We start from the raw sequence: 24493 nt of genomic DNA on the forward strand, positions 1-24493 counted from the left end.
GAGTCTTTAACCAAAGTGTAGCCTACTTCACTCCAAACGTTGCATTTCCCTGGCTTTTTAACTCTTTTGGAGAAGACTGTTAAGAAGAATTAACAATACACCGTGCAGTTCTATCCCTCTGCAGAAAAGTCATTCCGTTTCTGTATGAAATCGGCAAAGTACTCTCCTGCCGTAGCTTCTGCCCTTTTCTTCTAAGGCTCTACAGAACTGGGGCTGAGATTGTCTTTGACATTATTTTCAGTAACAGTGGATGCATGGTCCAAGTGACTGGTTCAAAGCAGATTCTAGAAAACAACTTCCCCTGAAAGCTCAGTAAAGGATCTCTGCTAGTGATTAACTAGTTGAATTATTAATACAGTGTGTCACCACCCAAAAGAATTGAGACAGGCATTGTTGACCAGGTTATGGAAAACTGAAATGAACTCCAACCTCCTCCTTTGTAGGGTTGTTGTGAAATTCAAGAAGATTAATAATTCATGTAAAGCCCCATGCACTAGTGCCTGCCAGAGAAGCATTCAGTTAAGTTCATGCCCTTCCCTCTTCCAATCTAGAGGTTTTGAGTCTAATCTCTGTCCTCTAGGAATTCACAATGAAACAGGCAATACTAAAATAGGCAAAACCCCAAATCACACTTGAACACTTGAAATTACAAGACCTGATAATTTCATTTTGAAACTTTCTGGTTTTCTTGCTTTCGTCATATGCTTATTTTTGAAAACAGTAGTCAGTGCAAATTCCAATGCCAGTCTTCATTGTTGGAAGAAAAATAGGTGTTGGTTGGTTCTTAACCCAGATGCTCCAACTACCATTTTCTAGTTACAGAATCCCGAGCACGACCCTCAACCTCTCAGAAGGGCAACTGCCTTATCTGTAAGATCAGTTAGAGCAGTTATCTCCCCTTCAGGATTGCACAATCTAATCAGATATGTGAATGTGCCTATCTGTAATGGAAAGGTTAAAAATGTTCTTTGTCCAGTTGACATCTGGGAATGATATTCTGGGTGTGATGCTTTTGATGTTTTGTTTTGTTGGCTTTTCAGGGCTGGAAAGCTGGAGATGTAGAATAAAAAAAATCAATTGAAGCAAGAAAGGATATTTGCATTCAAATTCTCAGAATGCATACATTACCACTTGGTAGAAGTGTTCAGTAAAAGGGATTATTAATTAACAATAAATGTTGGGATTTCACAGCTGGGGTCAGCACAACTGTAAACAGCCCATTTAAGGTAAAATCATAATTAAAGTTTCTTCAGCTCCATCAATGGCCTTAAGAAAAGTGAAATCTAATATCAACATGGCTTATGTTGCCCTGGGATTGAAAGCCTGTATTTTGAATGTTTTGATCCAAGAAGTGTCCTGTCATTCCTCAGTCAGCCCCTGGGAATTCTTCTCTCATGCGATGCCTGAGGTACAGACCTTCCAATGCAATGGTTTACAAGGGTGAGTGGAGCCCACCATCCCCTCTGTCATGTCTTTGGAACCACTCTCCACACAGATTTAAATTAGAAGCCCACTAAACCAAAGACCCAAAGTAAGTGGGTCACACCTTGGAAACAGTTTGTAAATCTCAGCCTGCCAGAAGTTCCTCCCTATAATCACAGTATGTGCAGTTGCTTGAAAAGAAGACACTATGCATTTAATCAAAATACCCACTACGGCCAAGAGGACAGCAAGACAAATGGAATTATGAGGAACAGTGCATTAGTCCATTCATCCCTAGGAACCTACACAGGCCAAATTGACCAAAACAGCTACTTTGGGCAAGTGTCTAATGAAATCCACTGTGCGGCTGAGAAGCATTTCTGCCACTTCCTGTTAGTGGTTGTTAACTTTACAACAATGTGGGTCATTTGTGGGGAAGAGGCTACTGGTAGAAGGTCTATTTACTGCATTTAATGAAGGTGCCACATCCGCAGCCACTAACCAGAGTTCAACATTTCTCCATGTGACCCAAAGGTTACCCCAAACAACGAGGACAGCAGCTCAAGCCCATGACAACCCATTTCTGCTGCCTGGTATGAGGGACAAAGGTTTACCAAGCCCCTCCGTCCGTTAGGAAGCCTTCCCGGGATCCAGTGGACATCCTCTCCTCCACATTCACAGAGCGGCTTGTCCCTTCTAGGATGTCCCACTTCCTCACCATCAAAGAGCCCTTGCAGTTCCTTCTTGACCCTCTATGATGTCTGGAAGACATCTTTCTTTACCAAGTAAACTACGCTTAAAACCTTTCTCCACTTCTGTGAATCAAAGCATAGAAAATGCCAATCCAATCTCCTGATTCGTGGAAATAACCAGCAAGCTCAGAGTGAGCTGACTGGCGTCACTGTACATTCAAATGACGAGCAGAATGAAGATGCTTTGACTCGTCTAGGCAGAGGCTCATGCCCTGAGCTAATGTGAGCAAGTTTATCACTAAGAAACACATAGCACACATTAGATATTTTTGAAGTGTGGCAAAGAGCATAAGGTGCCCTGTGACTGCCCTGATAGACCTTTGTGGGTCCAGAGAACCCAGGGTTAGAATCACAGGTCTCACTCAGTTTGGACACTTCCTCACACGTTGCCGATGTGAAAGCCAGCATGGAGTTGCAGGGAGAAATTGGGGCACTTGGAGAACATTAAGCAGTAGAGCCCAGGGGTTAAGAATGGCCTCGTGAGATAGACTTCTTAGGTCGGACCCCAACTCTCTCAACTCACTTGCTGGCATAACTTTTGCTAAGTTATGTGTAACCTTTCTGACCTCCAGTTCTGTAAAATACAGATGATGACAAGGATTTCATAAGCTCATGGGGAGGATTAAGTAAGAGAATGCATGCACATGGTTTAAGCCACTGAGAGGTACAAAAGTAGCACTAGATAAATATTAGCAATGGTCATTATTTTGTCAGGCTTGAGTCCAAATACCAGCCCCAACACGTATGAGCTGTGTGAACCTGGACAAATCATTTATCCTCTCTGAGTTGCAAACCCAAGTAATTGACATCTACTTTCTTCTGTTATTGGAAAAAGTGAGGTATCATCTAAAGTTCCTAATAAAGGTGAGTGAGTGCCTTTTCCTGCCCTTTTGTAAAATTTTTCATGCACTTATAAGTGCAATTTTAAGTGTCAATTTACAACTTGACACTCCAACTAATTCCTAAATGATTGTGTATTATACTATTTAATATCTCAAGCATCCAGCACATGATTCTAAAAGATACATGGTCATTTTAATTTAATAAAACCTGAGATAATTATGCATACAGCCATCTATCCATGGGGGAAAGTGTGACTAATCAACCTTATCAGGAACGAGTTCTATTCCATGGTCTTAAAAATCTTGTAAAGCAGATCCTAGGCATATATAGGTTTTAATATTAATATCTGTACTTTTAACTGTTTTCAAGGAACTCTGAAGATCCAAGGTTTTTTTCATTTGCTGAGGCAGGACTCTGCATATCACACCCTGGTTTGTGGAAGTATGTTACTCAGCGGGTGAGAGGGTCTAGCTGACCACCCAGCATTTATTCCTCAGTCAGCTTTATTGTTCTCTGCTCACTCATCTTAAATCCAGTGACACTAAACTGATTAAAAACTGTTTCTTTAAAAAAAAAAAAATGCCCCTAAGGACAAAGTGACACCACAGTGGATTTGTGAATATGTTAATTGCAAAGGTCTTCAGTAAAACTTCTGTATTTTTTCCGTACATATTTTAATTAATCTTATTAATGTTTCTAAGATAGTGCAGCCACTATGGAAAATAACTCAGCAGTTCCTCAAAATTTTAAACAGTTACCATATGATCCAGCAATTCCACTCCTAAGTACCGTGTTTCCCCAAAAATAAGACCTAGCCAGACAATCAGCTGTAATGCGTCTTTTGGAGCAAAAATTAATATAAGACCCGGTCTTATTTTACTATAAGATCGGATCTTATAATATGATAAATATAATATCATACAATACAATACAATACAATACAATACAATACAATACAATACAATACCAGGTCCTATATTAATTTTTGCTCCAAAAGGCACATTAGAGCTGATTGTCGGCTAGGTCTTATTTTCGGAGAAACATGGTGTATATATACCGAAGAGAATTGAAAACGCATACCCACACAAACATCTGCATGTGAATGTTCATAGCAGCATGATTGGAAATAACTCAGATGTCCATCAACTGATAAATGTATAAACTAAATGCGGTATGTCCATACAATGGAATATTACTTGGCAATAAAAGTAAATGAAGTACTAATACATGCTGACCATACGTAATACAAATGTATAACCTTAAAAACATTGTGTTGAGTGAAAGCAGCCAGTCACAAAAGACCGTGATATATGATTCCACTTATACATGAATTGTCCAGAATAGGCAAATCTATAGAAACAGAAAGCTGATTAGAGATTATCATAGGATGGGGGAGGAGGAGGGTAAATGGGAGTGGCTGCAGTCGATACAGATTTCTTATTAGAATGATGAAAATGTTCTAAAATTGATTGCTGTGATGGTTGCCCAACTCTGTGAATATACTAAAAGCCAGTAAACTGTACATTTTAAGTGGATGAATTGTATGGTGCGATGATTTATAATATATGTGGATAAAACTGTTTGAGAAATACCACTACGACCCAAGAAAAACTGTTTCTTTAAACCAAGAGGATTTCTAATGGCCCACTTATTTTAAGGGACATATGAAAAATTTAAGAATTTCAGAGCAGAGAAAAAAAAACATAACTTAAAGCCTCATCTTTCTAATAAGGCTATGAACATGAAGCATTTACTAATCCCATCCTATGATTTCGTAAGTCTTCTACACACACTGCATTTGAAGTGTTTGTGGAGGGAGTGGCATCACCACAGTTTAGAGGTTCCCGACCAGGAGATGAGGAACTACCTGTAACCTCCTGCTTGCCCATCCTTCTCTCCTCTCTGCCCCAAAGCCTTAGGGTCAGCTCTCACCTGCTTTCCAGCCAGTCTCCCTCTGCCACCTGCAGTTCCCTCCTCTCAAACCCAGGATTTCAACATGAATCAGATTAGATTAATCCCCTCTTTAAAAAAAATTTCACGAATATGTTAATCCAATTGTTATCTATAAAACTTTCTTTTCTTACATATTTTCACTAACTTTATGTTATTTCTAAAATGGTGCAGCCACGGTAGAAAAAGTTGGGCAATAATTCCTCAAAAAGTCAAACATGAAGTTAACCAGATGACCCAGCAATAACCAGATCACCCAGCAATAATTCCACTCCTACTTATACATTGTTCAGTTTCTATTATTAAATTTTCCATAATAAAAGAAAAACAAAAACAAAAACAACTATATTTGCTCTGCTGTTCCTCCAAAATAAAGTGCAAATTCCTTAGCTGCCTGCCATTTACAACCTCCCTTTACAATCTGGCTCCAACCTATCTCTCCAGCTTCATCTCCAATATCCTCCACCCCTCCCCCGTCCCCCCCCCCACACACACACACTCAATGTAAATATACAATAATTACACCCAACCTCCAACTACTCACCCTTCCCAAGAAGGTTTGTGTTTCCCTGCCCCTCTGCTGAAATACCATCTCGCCCTTCTATTCATTTGTATCTTGCAAGACCCAGGTCCATGCCTTCCTGCAAACTTCATCACTCTTCATTCGCCCTGCTGCTGTAGCCCCTCCCTTACCACTCCAAAGTCAGCATCACCTCCAGTGTGTAATTATGCAAAAGTTTCCCATTCACCAGCCTGGGATTCTTAAAGGGCAAGGAAGCCCCTGGATCTAGCATATAGTAGGTGCTGAAGAAACATCTATAAAAGATGGATACTTAAAAAGACAGATACAAACACAGACTTCATTAAATAGGCTCTCTAGAAATTATGATTGATACCACAAACTAATTTGTGGGCCAGCGATAAAGAAACCATCAGTGACAGAGGCTTCCCTCATGTGAATATAATCATGTGTGTTATATGCTTTAGGGATCTGTAAACGGGAACCAAAGCATACTGCTTATTATGACAAGGCGCTTTACACTGATTTGTATTTCTCTGCAAAACTCTCTAGGCATATAATTTTGTTAATTTGTGACAACCCTCAAAAACACATTTACCACCAATACTCTGATTGCAATGTATACTTTCAAAGCACACAGAAATCAACAAGTTCCTTTCAAACGTTTCCAACTGGATCCTATGTGTTATTTTGTTTGGTTTGTTTTAAGTTGGGGAATTTTAATGCAGATCATAATTTATAATTTAACCTGGACCTAAGGGAAGAATAGTTTCACAAGCATGTTTGAGAACCTGACCTAGACTTCTTTTGAATGACAGCCAATTAATGCATGACTTGGAGAAAATTATTTAACCTGAGACTCAGTTTCCTCCTCAGTCAAATTAGAACAATTTCCACCTCAAGAGGTGGTGAAGAAGCTTTTAAAAAGCAAGAACTTCCAAAACCTGGGTTCTTTCTTCTCTCCTTGGATACATCATTTGAGAAAGATGGTGCCTGTTGGAGCTCAAATCAGTCAGCAGCTATCTTTGGTAATAAGCACTTTCTAGAGCATGTGCCAGTCTGAAGAAAATGATTTCTCAAAAATGGACTGCTCCTTGGTGGCTCAGGCAGTTAGAGCTCCATGCTCCTAACTCCAAAGGCTGCGGGTTCGATTCCCACCTGGGCCAGTGGGCTCTCAACCACAAGGTTGCTGGTTCAACTCCTCGAGTCCTGCAAGGGATGGTGGGCTCCACCCCCTGCAACTAAGATTGAACACGGCACCTTCAGCTGAGCTGCCTCCTGGATGGCTCAGTTGGTTGGAGCACAGGTTCTCAACCATGAGGTTGATAGTTCGATTCCTCGACTCCCGCAAGGGATGGTGGGCAGCACCCCCTGCAACTAGAAAAACGGCAACTGGACCTGGAGCTGAGCTGCACCCTCCACAACTAAGACTGAAAGGACAGCAATTTGAAGCCGAGCTGCACCCTCCACAACTAAGATTGAAAGGACAACAACTTGACTTGGGAAAAAAGCCTGGAAGTAAACACTGTTCCCCAATAAAGTCCTGTTCCCCTTCCCCAATAAAAATCCTTAAAAAAAAAAAAAAGTGTCTGTACCATGCCAGCAAAAAAGCAGTTAAAAAAAAAAAAAGGACTGCTCCTTCCAATTTGCCCCAAGTATCTCTGGCCTCACTCAATGATCATCCATGAATTTGGACTAAAAGTTAAACCTGTTTGCCTTGTTCCTCTTTAAATTGACACAGGGAGGAGAAAGAAGAGACTATTGCTCCCTGGAGACTTCTGCCTCATAAATGATATCCAATTTCAAACTGACAAGTAAACACCAGAAAAGTAAAATTGGTATAAAGCCAAGACCTTGGTTCTAGCCCGGCTCTTTCACTATCACTGGACAATTAATTACTAACCAATCCAAGCTTCAGGTTCACCATATGTGAATCGAGGGTCCCAGGATAAGGTTAACAGTGACGACGGCAACTCCCATAGGTACACCATACTCTATACCAGGCCGATTCGCACAGCTTCACAATGCATATATATTATCCCATTTTACGAAAGAGAAAACTAAAGCCTCAGAGATATTCAATAACTTGCCTAACCTTACAGAGCTAATAATAGCAAGGAAACCCCCATCTGTCTGATTCTTAAGCCTGTACTGTACCCCTCAGACCTCCCAACCTCCCCCTGTTCGAAGACGCCTGTTTTTGTGACTGAGACAAAAAATGATAATGAAATGTACTTTGTTGATAATGAAATGTACTTTCAAACTCCACAAATTCCTCCACAAATGAGGAATTGCTCTGATGGTATTTTCTTTAAATGTCCACAGAAGAGGCTCATTCAGCACACTCCAAGCGATTTTTGCAATTACTTATGTAAAACTGTCTCCTCCACTGTCCAAAATGATCCTTACGACTCACATCCGTGGGGTGGCCAGTTGGTTAAAGCGTGGCGCTACATGATAACACCAAGGTTGCCGGTTCGATCCCCACAAAGACTCACATCCGTGTCCTCGAGCCCTGTAAAACGTGTTATACATATTCAGACTCAATAGAATAGAAATAAATGAAATGGATTGAGATAGAAAAGAGGGTGTCTCCTTTGCGTTACTTGCATGGAAAAGTGGGCAGCAAGTTAAGCTGACAAGAGCTCTGGAAATTTTAGTGACTACTTACTAGCTGGGTGCCCTTGTGCAAGTTACTTAACTTCTCTGAGCTGCAGTTACCTCATCTATGAAAGGGATCTAGTATCTACATCACAGTGTAAGCATGAATAATAAATATGATAACTAGAACAGTTACTCTCTTCTTCAGCAAATATGTGGAGTGCCCTGGGTAACAAGCATTTTGATCATTTCCAATCACAGCTGTTTTATTTAGTTAGGTTTCCCCCTGGGCTGCAAAAGATACAGGGAAGAGTTGACGCTAAAACAGACCATTTGTCCAAATCCCCTCCCACCCTTCTAAGGTGTATTTGCCTTGCTCTTAAGATGATACAGCCATCCTCCTTTCAAAGGGGGAGAATGCAGCCACCAAAGGCTACCGAGATTCCTGCCCTGTGACTTTCCCAGAGTCAGAAAACCTGCCATTGCTCTTCTTCAGCTAATGGAAAACACTTGGGTTCCCTCTGCCTGGATTTTGTTTAGGATTCTCCTCACATTTTTTTCTCCTCATATATTTCAGGCAACTTCGCTGCCAAAAAATGAAAGAGGATTACATAGAACCACTGAGTGAGGACACTTGGGAAAGGAAGGAAATTATTGCTATTACTATGAATAATATTAGCAACATAATACCTAATAATGACAGTGTTTTTTAACTTTTCAAAATGTTTTCAGCTCCATGATTTCATCTGAGCATCACCACAAAAGTGTGTCACTAGGTTGGCTTGCTTCTTTGGCAGGTCAGGAAACTGAAACCTGGAAAGGTTAAATAATGTTTGCCCACGTCACACCTACCTATGAGCTTTAGCTTTATGTCAGGATTCAAACCCATCTCTGGGTGAATCAAAGGTTTGTGTTGTTTCTACAACACTATGTATGCCAAGCTAATTTTGATCTTTTAAAGGTTCTGTTGAGGAATCTAATTTATTCCTTTTAGTCATACACAAACTTCAATCTCCAAAGAAAATATTTATAGAATTACCACCTCATTTATCCAAAATGGTCACTTGGCTGACAAGGTCAACTACCTAGAACTCTGCTTAGAACCTGGAAATAAAAACAAGAACCCGTTCTTACACTAAAAATCACAGCAGACCTCAGGGTGACACCCAGAGGTAATTTTTCCTTTTGAAAGAACTGTAACAAGCTTGATTGTCTTTACTGAGAAAGACAGGTGTAAATGAAAAAAAGTATAGCCAATCTAACAATGTGGAAAATGCTAGAACCTTCAGTACAGGGACAAAAAGCCCTCTACATAAGTCAATTGCCCTTAAGACATCCATTGTGAAACAACAGTGATTCTCAAATTGGCCTCACCAGGATCACCAGAAGCTTTGATAAATTACAGAATCCCAGGCCCTAGCCCAAAGCCTGTGGAATCTGACTCTCCCAGGAAGGGGTCTGAGAATCTGTATTTCACACTAGATGGGTCTCCTTCATAGGTGAACTTGTGAAATATTGACATAGCAAGCATCCCCCCAATAGATTATTTCTTCTCGAATAATGTGTACTGAATTGAACTGACACCCAGGGTAAGGTTTCCCCATAAATACCACTGCCTACACAGGGAAGAAGCTCTGACTAGTCTTATTAATGTCCTGCTGTGTCCAACTGAGCTTGCCAGCCCAAACAACTGCACAGGAAGGGGGAAAGAAAGAATCCAAAGTGGACAGGAAATCAAAAGGATTAAAAGTGGAAAGGCTACCAACTCTAGCTTTAGCAGTCCCCCAAAGGCAGCTATACCCCCTTAGGCAGCTATATCTCTGAAGTATTTGAGAAAGTTAGGGAAGGAGCAAAGAAAACAAACAAACAGCCAGTCTGGACAATGAGAAAATTGAGATTTCCAACCATCCTAGGGAAATCAGCAGGGCTTACCTACTAACTAGAGGTTCCCTTTATTTCAGTCCACGCAGGACGTTCAGCTAGGTGGTTCACCAGTTGACTAATGAAAATCTATTTCTATGTTCAGTGGTTCACACGGCGGATTAAGTTATCAAAACCTACCAGATTACTGAAAACACATACTTAGTGACTATAATAACTGAGCAACAAAAGGAAGGGAAAAGTTCCCTTGTTTCCTTGTGATTACCATAAATTTCAGGAGGCAGGTAAAAGGGCACACCCAGCAAAAATCTAGCGTTTCTCAGCATACTGGCTTAACTGTAGTAAAAGTGCTTACTACTTTTCCAGAATAAATACCAATGTAAGCTCATTGTTAGCATCACTTCTTTGGTGAAAAAAAATGTGTAAAAATTTAATTGATGATAAATTATCTAAGAGAAATAATGACTGGGTTTCTACATCACAATACCAACCAGCACAGACTCATAAACCTGTTAGAGCTAGAAGGGGTCCGAGAAGTGATCTAGTAGTCCCCTTCCTTTGTTGCAGTGATAAAGAAACCAAGGCCCAGAAAAGTCAAGTGAATTTTCCCAAAGTCTCACAGTGATGTACTGACAGGACAAGACCAGAAGAACTCATGTTTCTAGGTACCTCATTGTTGTAACGACTCCCTGAGCTAATGGACAATGAAAAGCTAAGGAAAGTACATCCATGAGGTAGATAGTGAACAGATGTGTCATTCCCCTCTTCTAGAAATTGGTCACAGAATGTTGCATGGCAGCCTTAGACATCAGACAGAAAATCTCGCCCAACCAGTCATTTTACCAAAGGGAAAAAAACTGAGATCCATATAAAACCTACTTGTCCACAATCACAGCAAGATGGTGGCATTGGCTGGCCTGGAACCTGAGGCTTCTGGCTCCCAATCTCCCATTCTCTTCATTACCCCACACTGCCCCCCTCTCACTATTAAGTGTGAATAGTTGAATAACGCATGATGATTTTATGTATCCCACATATGGAACCAGTTCTAGAATTTTATCCTGACCATTGTTAACTGCAAAACAAGAAATGTCCCCAAACATTTGGGACCACTAAAATATACAGTATGGTTGCTGACCATCCAAATTCTATATTTTTCTGTGTTTGAGCTTCTTTTCCTTTGCTCATGATGTTCCACCCATTGACTGTTACCTGGTGGGGAAGGGCACAGGAGTCAGGCTTTTCAGACCCAATCTATCCAAGCATCCTCTAATGTTTCCCATCCCTACCATAAACTCAGCTAACCTACCTTCTAATATCAAAAGCCAAAAGAGAAACAGTCTTTATGTACAAAAGAACCTTTTTCAAAGAGGGCTCAGGGAATACTGTGAAGATTAGATGGCTCAAAAATTCTGCTAAATTTTAGGGGCTACCTTCTCAGCTAAATGTTTTGATCAACAATGAATGGAAATCAGCTGTCTTCAACTTACAGGGCAAATATGACATTCTCCTACTGGAAGTGAATGCTTTGTGGTCTTCACTATAATATTATTACCAAATATTCATTTCATGGTCTCATCTATCAATGATTCCGCGATAAAATATATGAAGACAATCACATAACCATCATGCAAGGTTCCAGGTGATAAATCCCTTGCATTTGCCCAAATCTTGAGAGATGACAAATAACTTTTACATCCAGTATTTCTTCTGATCCTCACAGCTGCGTAATGGAGTGGACATTCTGATTACCATTTTGCAGATGAGCTCACTGAACTCAGAGGATGAAGGGCGGGAACAAAGTCCACAGGACAAAAAGCTGGGCCTGTCAAAAACTGCCTACCCATCAAAAGGCATGGGTTGGAAGGAGGCATTCAGTACATATCTAGAGAAGGGGATAAGGAAGAGGGGTAGCAAGAGCACAGAAGCTCAACATAGATTTACCAATTCTTTGTGTTGTGCTATAGCCACGTACTGCTGTGTGTTCTTTCTTTGGAACCACTGTCTCATGGGGTAAAATGGTGCCCTCAAAATCTGGGAATTACTTAGTACTAGCACTAACCCCAAATGAAAAACAAGGCCATGGAGCGATGAGACTGTACCACTGATTGGAAGAGTTGAACTGCTTTTTCCATCTGCTTAGGGTAACTCGGAAATGTGGAGAGGCTGGGCATTCTGCAAACTGAGCTTCAAGATTTTCTGAATCCTGGAACTCAAGAATCTTGAGTTTCAGGATTCTTCAGATAGGAAAGTCGTGCTCATTGAGGATTAGGGATGAACCCAAATGAACTTCAGTAAGAATCTCAGTCCTGCCCTTCTCGGACCTTTGGCTTTCTCATCCATAAAATGGAGAATTCCAGTGAAGAGTACATAAACTAATTTATATAAAAAAGAGGCTAAGAAGAGCTTAGAAAGATCATAGGAGATGCTCCTCCCTTCTTGCCTGAGAATATTCTCAGCTGCCCTCATGTAACCTCACACACTAGAACCAAGGCACAGGAAACAGGAGGCGTGCATATTACTTAATGGCAAGGAAAACAAAACCAATTTCAGGAGAAACTACCATGCAAAGATTCCTAACTACTTATGCACGCAATGAGTCGGTGAAGGTGAAGATAGCTGTTCAACAGAAGGTAACCTACTATTGGTGTTCTTTGGCCTTCCAAATTCTTTTGGCCTTCAACCTACGGTGGACTTTTGTTTTTCCACCAAGAATTTAACATTCCAAAAAGGTATGTGGAACAAGTTGAACTGCTTGCATATTTCCACTTACATAAGGTCCATAGCACATCAGCTTTTATTTTTTCCAGATACAAGGAGATGAAGCTTGGTATATCTTCCTGTGAGCGAATAAACAGAAAACCATGTCTCTCTTTCTAATACGTTGGTGCCCTGTAATCCAGACCATATGATCAATAAACTATATAAAAATTAAACCATACTGACAGTCTTAGGCAAAAAGTGAACCAAGTAGAAACATTTTTTTTTTTTTTTTTTAGTACTGTGGTGTGTAGAACATTAAAATCACATGTTGTGTTGCTAATTTTCTTCTGGAAGCCCGAGTTCTCCTGCATAAATTTCACAAGTAAATATTTACTCAACAGTTTTCCTTATTAAAGGTGTTAGAGGCATTAAATTAGTGATATTGTACTTAGGCCAGTACATAGGGGAGACACTGATAAGTCACTTTGAAAATGATTTTGTCTACATGGTTTTAATGGCAAGGCACGTACACTTAAAACGGATAGCTAGGTGCTTCTCATAATAAAATACAAGATCCTGTGATTGTATTACTTTTTTGAGATAAATAAAATCACTTATTCAAACAGACTAACAGTGAGGAAACATAATAAACAACTAGGTTTAGACTATCAGCTTTGAGGGGACCCAGGGAGAATTGGGGCAGTTGAAGAACTGAAATGTGCAAACATACACTTTACTTAAACACCTTCCATGCACGACAGAGTGGGGTTTCTGCATCCTTTGCTACAAGTGTGTCTTTTTGCAAATTCCTTCACACTTCTTTATCCTTTAATAAGAACACACCATCCCTAGGGACCGCCTTCTGAAATCCGAAGAGTGGGAGGAGGCAATGAAGCTGTACAAAGGCTGTCAAGCTCGTTCTAGCTCTGCTTTCCTAAACACAAAATAGGAGGTAGGAGGGTACAAAGCACCAGCAGTCAGTCTACCCTACCACCAACCCAACACTCCAGTAAACACTGGGAAGCCCCAGGCAAGTTTACAGCAAACAGCTTCTCCGTGTTTATTATTTCCTTGTTCTCCCCCAGGACCAGGGAGGGTCTTTTAAAAATTCAATAGCTTGGCAGAGACTTTAAGTACTAATCTTCCCAGTGTGCATGATAATAAGCCAGCAGTCTTCAGGAAGGCAGGCCCCCCAGTGACAATTCCTTTACATTGCATTGTAATGTTGAATTTTCTAAGAGGTGGGAATGGGGTGTGCAGTCAGTCACCTTTTTTTTTTTTTCCTTTGCACAGAGCACAATTTTACCCTACACTGTCTCCATCTAAAGGGGGATTTTCTTATTTTTAAAATGAGTCCCATCTTTCTTTGACTTGCTAAATTTACTGTGGCTAGGCAAGCCAAGGACAGATGCACCTCAGTAAGGACCCTACTGCAGAAAGTCATGAACAGAGAAAGCAGAAGTCCATCCCAGGACGTCTCTGGTTTGCACAATCTGCCTGGACAAATCCATTTCAAAGGGGACTTCAGTCTCCGTGCAGGAGTTCTATTTTAAGGGATCTGAATTGGGAACACAGATGTTTCTTCAGTTAGCAGAGTTGGCAGAACAGCTCCTGGACCAAATCCGAGTTCTTAATGCAGGAAGGGGCCTTGGAGAGCATCTAGTTCAACCGACTCACTCAACTGATGAAGAAACTGAGGCCACTGAGCCATTAGGTGGCACACCCAACAAGTGGCATAGTGGCAGTGTTCTGATGACAAGTCTGTGCGCTTTCCATTACACCATGATTCGCTTAAAAATAAAAATTTGCTACGCTGACTTCAACCTTGGAACTCCTGTAGATTCGTGTCAGTAGCTTTTCCCTCCCCGCACCGAGTTCATAAATCCTTCTTACTCTCCCACTCCAATTCTTTCAACTCCCACCACTCTTTTAGCTGTGGCTTCCAGCTAGTTTGATAACGAAGTGGACTATCGCCTCAACTTTCTGGGGTGCAATTAACTGTGGTCCCAAAATAAGACCGCGGCTTGCTTTCCCGGTGCCTCAGTTTTCTCATCAGTGAAATAGGGCTCTTCACTCGTACTGCACCGAGTCAGGGAAAGGGCTAGTTAAATCTACCACCTGGCACATAGTAGGCGCCAAAGACCGGCACCCTGCTCCAAGATCCTAGAGAGCGCCTCGGAACCCCTGTGGAGCGTTGAGGAGAGGAGCAAGTGGAAAGGCCAGCTTGCAGATCTAGATCGGGCCAGGGCCGAGGCAGCAACGGCGGAAGAGGTTGGATGTTTACACACAGACAGGGGAAGGCAGCTAGGCTCCAGGCAGGAGCCCGGCGCTCCAGGAGTTCCATTTTACTTGGATGGAGGGCAACAAGTTATGCGCTGGCTCTAGATCATGGTTCAACCAACTTCCCCTATTCTAAAAGGGCGAACCCACACCTTCCGTAGGATTCCGCCTGGGCTTCCAAGTGGTCTCGACCGCTTTTAAGGAGCCGGTTTACAGTTGCCCGCGAAAGCCTAAGCACGCCCAAACACTCGTGTGCAGGCCGGGAAGTAGGTGGGAGCGGGGAGGGCGCGGGCCTGGGGACCAAAAGTGGCCCGAAGACTCCCCAGCGGGGGCCTCCCAGGCTGACAGCGCGGCGCTGCCGGGAGACGCCGCTGGCCGGCGGCCCCGCGCTAGCGAGGAAGCGCCGAGCCCCGCGCGCAGGCACCCAAGCGGGCTGGGACGCGCGCCGAGCGCGGAGAGGCCGAGGGACCGCGGGGCTGGGCTCACCCATGAAGAGGCAGAAGAGATCGAGGCAGATGAGCAGCGCCCGCTTGCTGCCGCCCCTCCTCGGGTTGTTGTTGAGAGCCGGGCTGCCGCCGTTCTTGCTCTCCGGAACGATCGCCTTGTCGTACTTGTAGTTTTGCATGGCGCTGGCTGCGGCGCGAGCCTCCCGCCCCGCGAAGACGCCCAGCGACAGCAGCCACACACCCAGAGGCTGGGGTCGCCTCCTGGCCGAGGCTGCTGGGGAGAGTGGCGGCTCGGCCCCGGCGTGGGGCGCGGCGGCGAGAGTGGCGCTTCGCTGCCCGCTTCCAACTGCAGACGGTGGTGTTTTCTGCTCCCCTTGTGTGCTTCTTTCTTTCCTCTCTCAACCCCAAATCGCTCGAAAGTCCAAGGGGAAGAGAGCCAAATCCCCAGCAGAAACTTTTGCAGAGCTGCGCTGCTCGGGACGCTCTGGGCTGGCGTGTGTCTGTGTGCACGAGCGAGGGAGTGGGCAGCGCGGGCGCTCGGCCACTTTCCTCCGCTGCTGGTGACTTAATGAATGGAAGCTGAGCAGAGCTCAGCCCCTCCGGAGCGCCTGCCCCAACTCCAACTTTTCCTCCTCCTCCTGCTGCTGCTGCTGCCGCCGCGGCTGCTGTGACGAACGCCTCGGGTTTGTTTTCTGCACTTTTATTTCACGAGGTCCTTTAAAAGAGAGAGAGAGAGAGAGAAAGAGGGAACGAGAGGGACCTCCTTACTTGGCTCTGAAGGGATTCCGAAAGCACAGCCCCTTCCTTAAGTTGCTAAGACGTAGGATAATTAAGGCCACATTTTCCCCCACCCCCTTCAGGAAAAAAAAAAAAAAAATCCTAAAAGGAAAAGTTACTCTCAAACCAGAGAATCCGGGAGCCCCTAGCGTTCAGAAACGCCAAATTGTCACAAAAGGAAAAAATACATATATAAATAAAAACGAACATTTTCTTGCTGGCCTTGGGTCAGGCAAAAGTTAAGCCTGTACAGCTAACATATATAATATTTCTCCTCCCTTACAAATGCGGGGCTTTCAAGTTCTTTTTTTTCAGGTCTTTATTTTGATTTGAATCACATTATCCTGAACATACTCAAGGAAAACTGTCTTTGGTTTTTTTAAAGATGTTAACACCCAGCACTGCATACGGTGCTGGATTCTGAGGAGAGTAACATGAAAAAGACTGCAGGGCTCTGGAGCTAGACCCGGTGAATTTGAATTCTGATTGGGGCTCTGTGCCTCAGTTTCCCCATACGTAAACGAGATAATATCTCTTTCTCCCAAACAGAGTAATTGTGAAGATTTAATTAATCAATGTAAGCACCTAGAAAGGTGTCAGGTACGTGACTGTCTATGAGTGCCGTCTATGAGTTCCATGACCTTTATTCCTGTTTTTGAGGAGAAGGAATCTCAAGCCCTCAAGCCCCTCTGCGGGTTCAGCCGGCCTCAGCCCTCCTCACGCTGCCTGTACCACTATGGGGGTGGGGGAGCCCAGGCCCGCAGGAGTGCTCGCTGGAGGTACCATCTTTAGCTTGAGTTCTGGGGCAATCTAATGCTTTGCCTTAGACTGTCATATCATTTTTAAATTATTTTATGTGAATTAATCTTTCTTCCAGATAAACATTTCCAGGGCAAGGGCCTGCCCTTCTCCTATCTTCTATAGTGCCTTGCAGGGAGCTGGGCCCACAGTGGACAATAAACATTTCTTCCAGATGTCTCTTTTTATGCATCCTGTAGCTTTTTAATACATTTACACCGACTTGTTATGGGGTTCAATAACCCTATATCCAGCTGCTGTCAGCCACTTGCCCTTTTCCAAACAGTCCTTTCATACTCCACACCCCTGCCCTCCTACTTCCTCTGCCTATAATGCACATCCATCCTTTCTCTAGCTCCCAAAATGCTTCTCTTGCTTTAGGGTCCTCTGAAATGTCATCTTCTCTCTGAGCCCTTTCCTGACCCATGGACAGAATTAAGTTCACCTTTGACACTTTGTTTATAACACTCTTGTAGCACTTAGCACAGTTTGATTTGGTGTTATAGTTAGTAGACTCCAGTACACTCAATAGATTATCAGCTTCACAGCATGTCCTCAGTACCTGGCACATGGTTTGGTGGCTGCTGAACTAAGCTCATGTCCAGACTGGATAACAACAAGTGTGAGTGTGTGCATGGAGGGGCACAAAAGCAAAATCACTGTCTTCTGGAAGCAAGAGGAACTGAATCTCCAAGACAGTGTGGGAGCTGGGGCACCCAGCTGCGGATCAGACTCAGCACACTCTCAATTCAAATAGCAGCAAGTAAAAGCCAGGGTAACCAAGAGAACAGATTCCTTCCATAGCTTTTCAGTGAGAAATGCCCTCTCTTGAAATGTTAAAATAGCAGAAACAATAATACAAGGCTTATTTCATCATTATTGACATTCTAAGAGACATTCAGGGATTCCCAGGTCTTTTCCTTGCCCACCCAACCCTCTTTGTGATCGTAATCATTCTTCAAGTTCTTAGTTGCCAAACCCTGTCCTTGGAACTTCAATCTAAGAGTAAGTGCAAACCTTCCTGAAACTACGCCCCACTCTGATCTTTTCCTCCTTGGAGCTCCAAGAGTCCTGCGCAGCCACTGAGAAGGCCCCTTATAGCCCACTGTATATACTACTCTGTTCTATTATTTGAGTTTTACAGTTACCTCCCTTTACCTTTTCTGTCTGCGTTTCTTATCTGTGAAATGACTTTTATTAATTTAAGAAGACACATTTTTAAAAGAGCCAGGCTTTTACTGTGGTGAAATGGTATTATAACTCAGCAATGATTGTTAGTCTGTTTAAAGTTCTTGGGTAAGATTAACTTTAGCCAGCTCTAGCTTGACTACTAGAAACCCGTTTTGCTTTAAGTTTCTCTGGATTAAACTCAGCTAATTATTAAGAAGGATGAAAATCAGTTATTTCAGAAGCAAATGAAAGAGAAAATCAATGGATGTTTAAATGAGAGGTTTATATTTCCATTTACAAGGCTCTGTGGGCTATTTTTTTAATAAGGAAAAGATCACAGTGTTAATAGATGTATGTAGTTGTTTGCAAACAAGCATTATACTTGAGTAACTTTAAGGAAACAGAACACTACAGAGACTCATTAAATTGACTTGAACACGTCATAAATAGACTGTCAATATCATTCTTTAGATAAGAAATAAAACAGCCTACCAGGTACAAAAATGTGAAGATCTCTTTGCTTTAAATCCCCAAACTGAACCATCTAACTAGCAAATAAAATGCCACGAAGCAGACTTGATAGTTTAGAATGGTGTCGTTTCAAAGAAATCAAGTAATTAAAATTCCTGGTAAACATAGCTTATCCAAATTCACGCCTAAGATGACATCCAGTTCTCTAAATTAGCCTGTATAAAAACTACAATATCAGCGGGGATAAATGCCTTTTTAAGATTAACTTACTATGTGTGACAACAACAGCACATCATTTTTAAATAACTGATACCTCCCAAGAGATTTAAATGGCCTTCATTTCTAAGATCTCGTGTTACCTCATAATTTTATTTCTCTTTTTAACCCCTAACGTTCAATAATTGACTCCCCCCCCCCCCGAAAAGGCATGAATTAGGTCTGAAATATTTAAGGGAGAGATAACTGAGTCCCTTTACATAAAGGTGTATAGTCCCAAGGTCAGAGCTTAAATTTTCCAAGCCACTGAAATTCACCTAAGAAGATAGATATGTTTTGGCGGCTAAGTACCCACTCATCCAGGTTATTTAAAATCCTTGGTTTTACACATTCCACCTCTGCTTTTTACTAAATAAGAATTGCTGGCTTGCTGCTGTAAGTATTGGATTCTACATCATGAGTGCTCCCAGAGGACTGAATAGAAGCCTCCATAGTGACATTCCTGGGAAAAGGCAGGAAAGTGCCCAGGATTTGAGGTCTGACCATCTTGGATCTGCTTTTGACCTAAGGCAAGTGGAGCAACTTCTCTGAATCTCAGTTTCTTCAACTTTTAAATGGTGCTGACAGTTTACTCTGGTTCTGGGGACTAGAGCATTAAAAATTAAATAATACATTTGAAAATAACTGGTACACAATAAGCAGTTTACAAGTGTTATTTGAATGTTAATATTTTGAATGATTTGGTGTTGTAGTAACGCTGCAGTACACCTCATTTAAAAACAGATATTCAAAAAGTGTTGATTGAATACTAACGCTGAATACTCTATAGAACGCTAACCAATTTAATTTTATTTATCCGTCCCTAAATGCAATAACACCTTTAGCGTCTCTATTGCTGTCTTTTTTTAAATGTCTGTTTTCTTGAGCTTTCTAAAGGTAGTAAATCAAAAGCTTCTTTTTTTAAGATGTTGGTTTTTTTCAGATTGTTTGTGAAACTCAAAAAAATCCATTTGCTTAAACAAATCATGTAGTACAAGTGAGAGTACTTCCATTTTAAAGACACTTTCACATCTATTATGTTATTTTATCCTTACAAGTCACAGATGTGGGTGGGGTTGCTATCATTAGCCCATTTTATAGATGAGAAAACTGAGGCAAGCCCATTTAACTGGCTAGAACTGGTTTTCCTCATAGGTAAAGTAGAAATGATTCTAACGTTAGCTCACGCAGTGTAAAATCGAGTGCTTTACAGTCTGTAAAGGTATTTATCTTCACTGATCTAATTTCAAGTAGGTAAGGCAGAGATTTTGCTTTAGAAATAAAGATACTGAATTTTGAAAGACAAGAGATTTGCTTAAAGTTGGAGGTGAGTCCTGAAGCACCACTAGAATTCGAGGTCTCTTAATTTGTAAACCAAGATTCTTTTCTTTGCATCACCCTCAAAGGTGCTCAGAAATGTCTGCTTCTCAACAGTGGTTTCACAGAGTAATTTAGAGGGAGTAGAGAATTAGCCTCATCTTTATTTAAAAGACAGACAAGTTATATTTTGTTTTGTCTTTTCTTGTAGACTTGGAAAGGAATAACACTGCTGCACCTTGTATCACTGAAAAGGAAGATTTGGGTTCATTATTTGCCAATCAGTTATTTGTTACAAAAAGAGGGCCTTAAGAACACCAAGCAGTAGTGTTACAGGAAAGCAGCCTCAATTCATGTCAATATTTTTACCTTTCTACAAGCAGTAATCTTTTCTTTAGCTAGAAATTAGGGCTGGTAAGAACTAACCTTATGATAATTCAATCAGTTAATGTTCATTTAAATAAACAAAATCTAGAATGGACGGAGGAACTTGCAAATAAAGATGTTGCAGTTTGTCCCTGGTAGAATGGGTCAAACTAGAGCGAGGCTAACTCAAAAGGAGACCAATGCTGCCACCTTGTGTCATTGTAGAAAAATGCTGATTCCCAAAGTAAAAAATTGCTGTAACTGGGGGATGGGGAATGGTTGGAATAAGAATTCAGAACTTTTATATCAAACATGAAATAATAATTATTGAAATTTTTGAGTTATTGAGATTTTTTTCATGATCCAGGTATTTGTCGTTCACGCAACAGACATTTTTTGAGCACCTACTATGTACCAAGCACTCTTCAAGGAGCTGGGAATATGGCAATGAACAAAGCAGACAAAAACTCCTGTCCTCATTGGGTGGTTAGAGCTCCATTTGTTTCATATATATATCTATATATATTCATTTAATAGTCTAAACAACTCTATGAGAAAGGTTTTCGATTCTATAGATTAGGTTACTGGGGCACAGGGAGGTTAACTAACTAAGATTATGTGACTACTTAGTGATAGAGCCTGGATTTGAACCTATGCAGTTTGATACAAGAGCCACCAAGACTTTAATCATTAATCTAGACTGAATAAACTTTGTCGTCTAAGGTACACAAGGGAAAGATTAGTGGTTTCCCCAAGTGGTACTGTAGCTGGGAGGAAGGGGTGGAAAGGGTGTGTGTGTGTGTGTGTGTGTGTGTGTGTGTGTGTGTGTGTGTGTACATATATGCAATGATGCATATTATTCACTGAATTTATATTGTACATACTCTGTATAAACATTGACTGTATACATATTTGTGTATTTATTCACTGTATTTATTCACTCATTTATTCAGTCCTCAAATGTTCAATAGTACGTATTCTATACTAGAATTCATACTAGGTGGTAGAGATAATCAAATTAAAGCTTATGATCCCTTTCTTCAAATGACTCATCTCATTTTTAGTAGGAGAAAAACAAATTACTTGCAATATTATCATGGCGCTTATCACATTTTACTATAAAGACTTAATTGTTTTCTTCAAAAGACGATTACTTGCAATATTATCATGGCACTTATCACATTTTACTGTGAAGACTTAATTGGTTTCTTCAAAAGACTATAATCTGCTTCAGAAGAGCCAACCCTTTCTACCTAGCATGGTACATAATAAGCTTTCCAAAAGTAATTGCTGAATGAATGACCAGCAGAGTGTTCTAAGTTCCACATAGAGCCATCAGGGAAAGTTTCACAGAACAGATGAGTCATAGCTACATAATAACATTGTAACAGGTATATAATAGCCTGAGTAGGTAGAAACAAATGGGTAAAACCTCTACTTCACACCATATCCAAAGCTTAATCACAGATGGATCACTGACATAAATGTGAATGATAAAACACAGCTTTTAGAATGAAACAAAGGAGACATAGTCATGACCTTAGGGTAGGCAAAGATTTCTTACACAGGAATGAAAAACATTAACGACAAAAGAAGAGATATACATTGGAATTCATTAAAGTTAAAAATTTATATTTATAAAATACATTGGAAGTCACCAAACAATCCCCTGAGGGTTAAATTCAGATGTTACATGTCTTTATACAGCCTGTGAACTCAAAATGTTTTTCACATTTTCACATGGTTGAAAAAATCAAAAGAAGAATACTATTTTGTGATATGTGAAATGTATAGAAATTCAAATTTTCATTGTTCATAAAGTTTTATTGGAACACAGCCATGCTTATTCATTTAATGTATGGTTGTCTGCACCTGTTTGTGTGCTACAAGGGCAGAGCTGAGTAGATATAACAAACGTCACATGGCCTGCAAAGTTTAAAATATTTACTATCTAGCCCTTTACAGAAAAAGTTTGCTTACAGCTAAACAACACACGTAAGAAAGTGAAACGGCAAGTAAGGATTAGGAAAATACATATATCCAGAAAGAGGACTTATATCCAGACTATATAAAGAACTACAAATCGATCAGAAAAATACAGACAATCCCCCACAATTTTTAAGAGGGTGGGGAGGGGGAGAAGTCTTGAATAGGCATTTCACAAATTAGGATATCTGCATGACCAATAAGCATAGGACAAGGTGCTCAACATCATTAATTACTAGGGAACTGCAAATTAAAACCACAATATATTCGTATTAGAATGGCTACAACTAAAAATCCTAGCAATATATTTTTTACAAAATCAAGTGTTGGTGAGGGTGTGGCCCAACTGGAGTGAAAAGTGGTATAACTGCTTTGGAAAACTCCTTGGCAATATCTACTAAAACTAAACATATCCTTTTCCTCTGGCCTCACAATTCCTCTCTGAGGGAAATGCCCAACAAAGGTGGGAACATATGTCCAGCAAAAGACTTGTACAAGAAGATTCATAGCAGCCTTATTCATGATAGCTCACAAATGGAAGCACCGCAAACATCCATCAAAAAGAGAATGACTAAATAAATGATAAGCTATCACATTGTAGAATACTATGCAGCAGTAAAGAAGACATGAATTGCATCTACAGAAAGGATCATGGATGAACCTCTCGGACATAATGTTGACAAAAGAAATTGGCACTGTATTGCTTTATAAGAAGTTCAAAAACATGGTGATAGAACTCAGAATAGTGGTCACTTTTGGGGAGGGTGTTATTAACTGGTCAGAGGCACGAGGAAGCCTTCTGGGTGCTTGATTTGGGTGGTGCTTACATGGGTATATGCATATGTAAAATTTAATAATGTGAACATAAAGGTTTTACACTTTGTCACATGTATGTTACACCACAATAAATATTTAAACCATAAAGGGTAGCGAAAGTATGAATGAAACATGAATTAGGAAGGGAGTAGCTATGTATGGTATGAATAGGAAAAGGAGAAAGATGAATTCCTTCAATTTTCCAGATTGTTAAAATTGATTAAATTTATGTATTTGATGTTAGACCAACAGAGAGGAATTATTCTGGAACTTTAACCTGCCTAGTTATCCCAACTCCAGAACAGATGCCAGCCCCCCGCCCTTGCCCTTGGATAACATTAATGGCTATGGCCATATGAACATCTCTACCCCAGATAATTCTTAGTCATCTGTCTCCCTTAGTTCTACCCCCTGCACCCTTCTTCCCACCCCCCGCAAAAAGAAAAAAAATTCTAAAAGACAACCCTTCAACTTGAAGAAAAAAGATGGGGAATGTGAGGAATTCCATATCAAGGGCAAAGGAGAACTAAAATACCTTTATTGGGTGTAGTGGCTTAAATGGTCACCCCCCCCCCCAAAAAAAAAAGGTATGTTCATGTCCTAATCACGAGAACCTGAGAATATGACCTTATTTTGAATAAATGTCTTTGCAGATGTAATTGCTAAAGATCTTGGAGTGAGATCATCCTGGATGACCAACATGGGACTTGAATTTAATAAAAAGTGTCTTATAAGAAACAGAAGACATGGACAAGCACAAGAGAAAACCACGTGAAGATGGAGGCAGAGCTTGCGGTGATGCCGGCAGAAATGCTGGGGCCGCCACCAGAAGGCAGAGGAGGCATGGAACGGATTCTGTCCTAAAGCCCCTAAAGCCCAGAGGGAGGGTGGCCCGGTGGGATTTTGGTCTTACAGCCTCCAGAACAGGAAGAGAACACATTTTTGTTGTTTTAAGCCACCCAGATTGTACCAATTTGTTTTAAAAGCCCTAAGAAACTAAAACTACGTTGCGTTACTGCGTACATTACCTTCTTCAGTCTGATAGAAATTTTTTCTTTCTTTAAATGTTACAGGATGGGGAAACGGGCAACAGCATGGCAGGGACAGGAAGATGCAGGCCTCTGCACGCAATGTTCCCC

The 24493-nt window shown here is 41.2% G+C and overlaps 1 protein-coding gene across 1 annotated transcript in view; it reads right to left on the reverse strand.

The window, feature by feature from the left end:
- The window catches only part of PLPP3 (phospholipid phosphatase 3), an 80193-nt gene extending 64119 nt beyond the window's left edge, over positions 1 to 16074 (reverse strand). Inside the window, exon 1 of the mRNA XM_019742528.2 lies at positions 15439 to 16074. Within this exon, the coding sequence (XP_019598087.1) occupies positions 15439 to 15577 (139 nt within the window). The 5' untranslated portion in view covers positions 15578 to 16074. The remainder of the gene's footprint in view (positions 1 to 15438) is intronic.
- Between the last annotated feature and the right edge of the window lie 8419 nt (positions 16075 to 24493).

This window comes from Rhinolophus sinicus, linkage group LG06 (assembly GCF_036562045.2).
Source record: "Rhinolophus sinicus isolate RSC01 linkage group LG06, ASM3656204v1, whole genome shotgun sequence".
NCBI classification, from domain to species: Eukaryota; Metazoa; Chordata; class Mammalia; order Chiroptera; family Rhinolophidae; genus Rhinolophus; species Rhinolophus sinicus.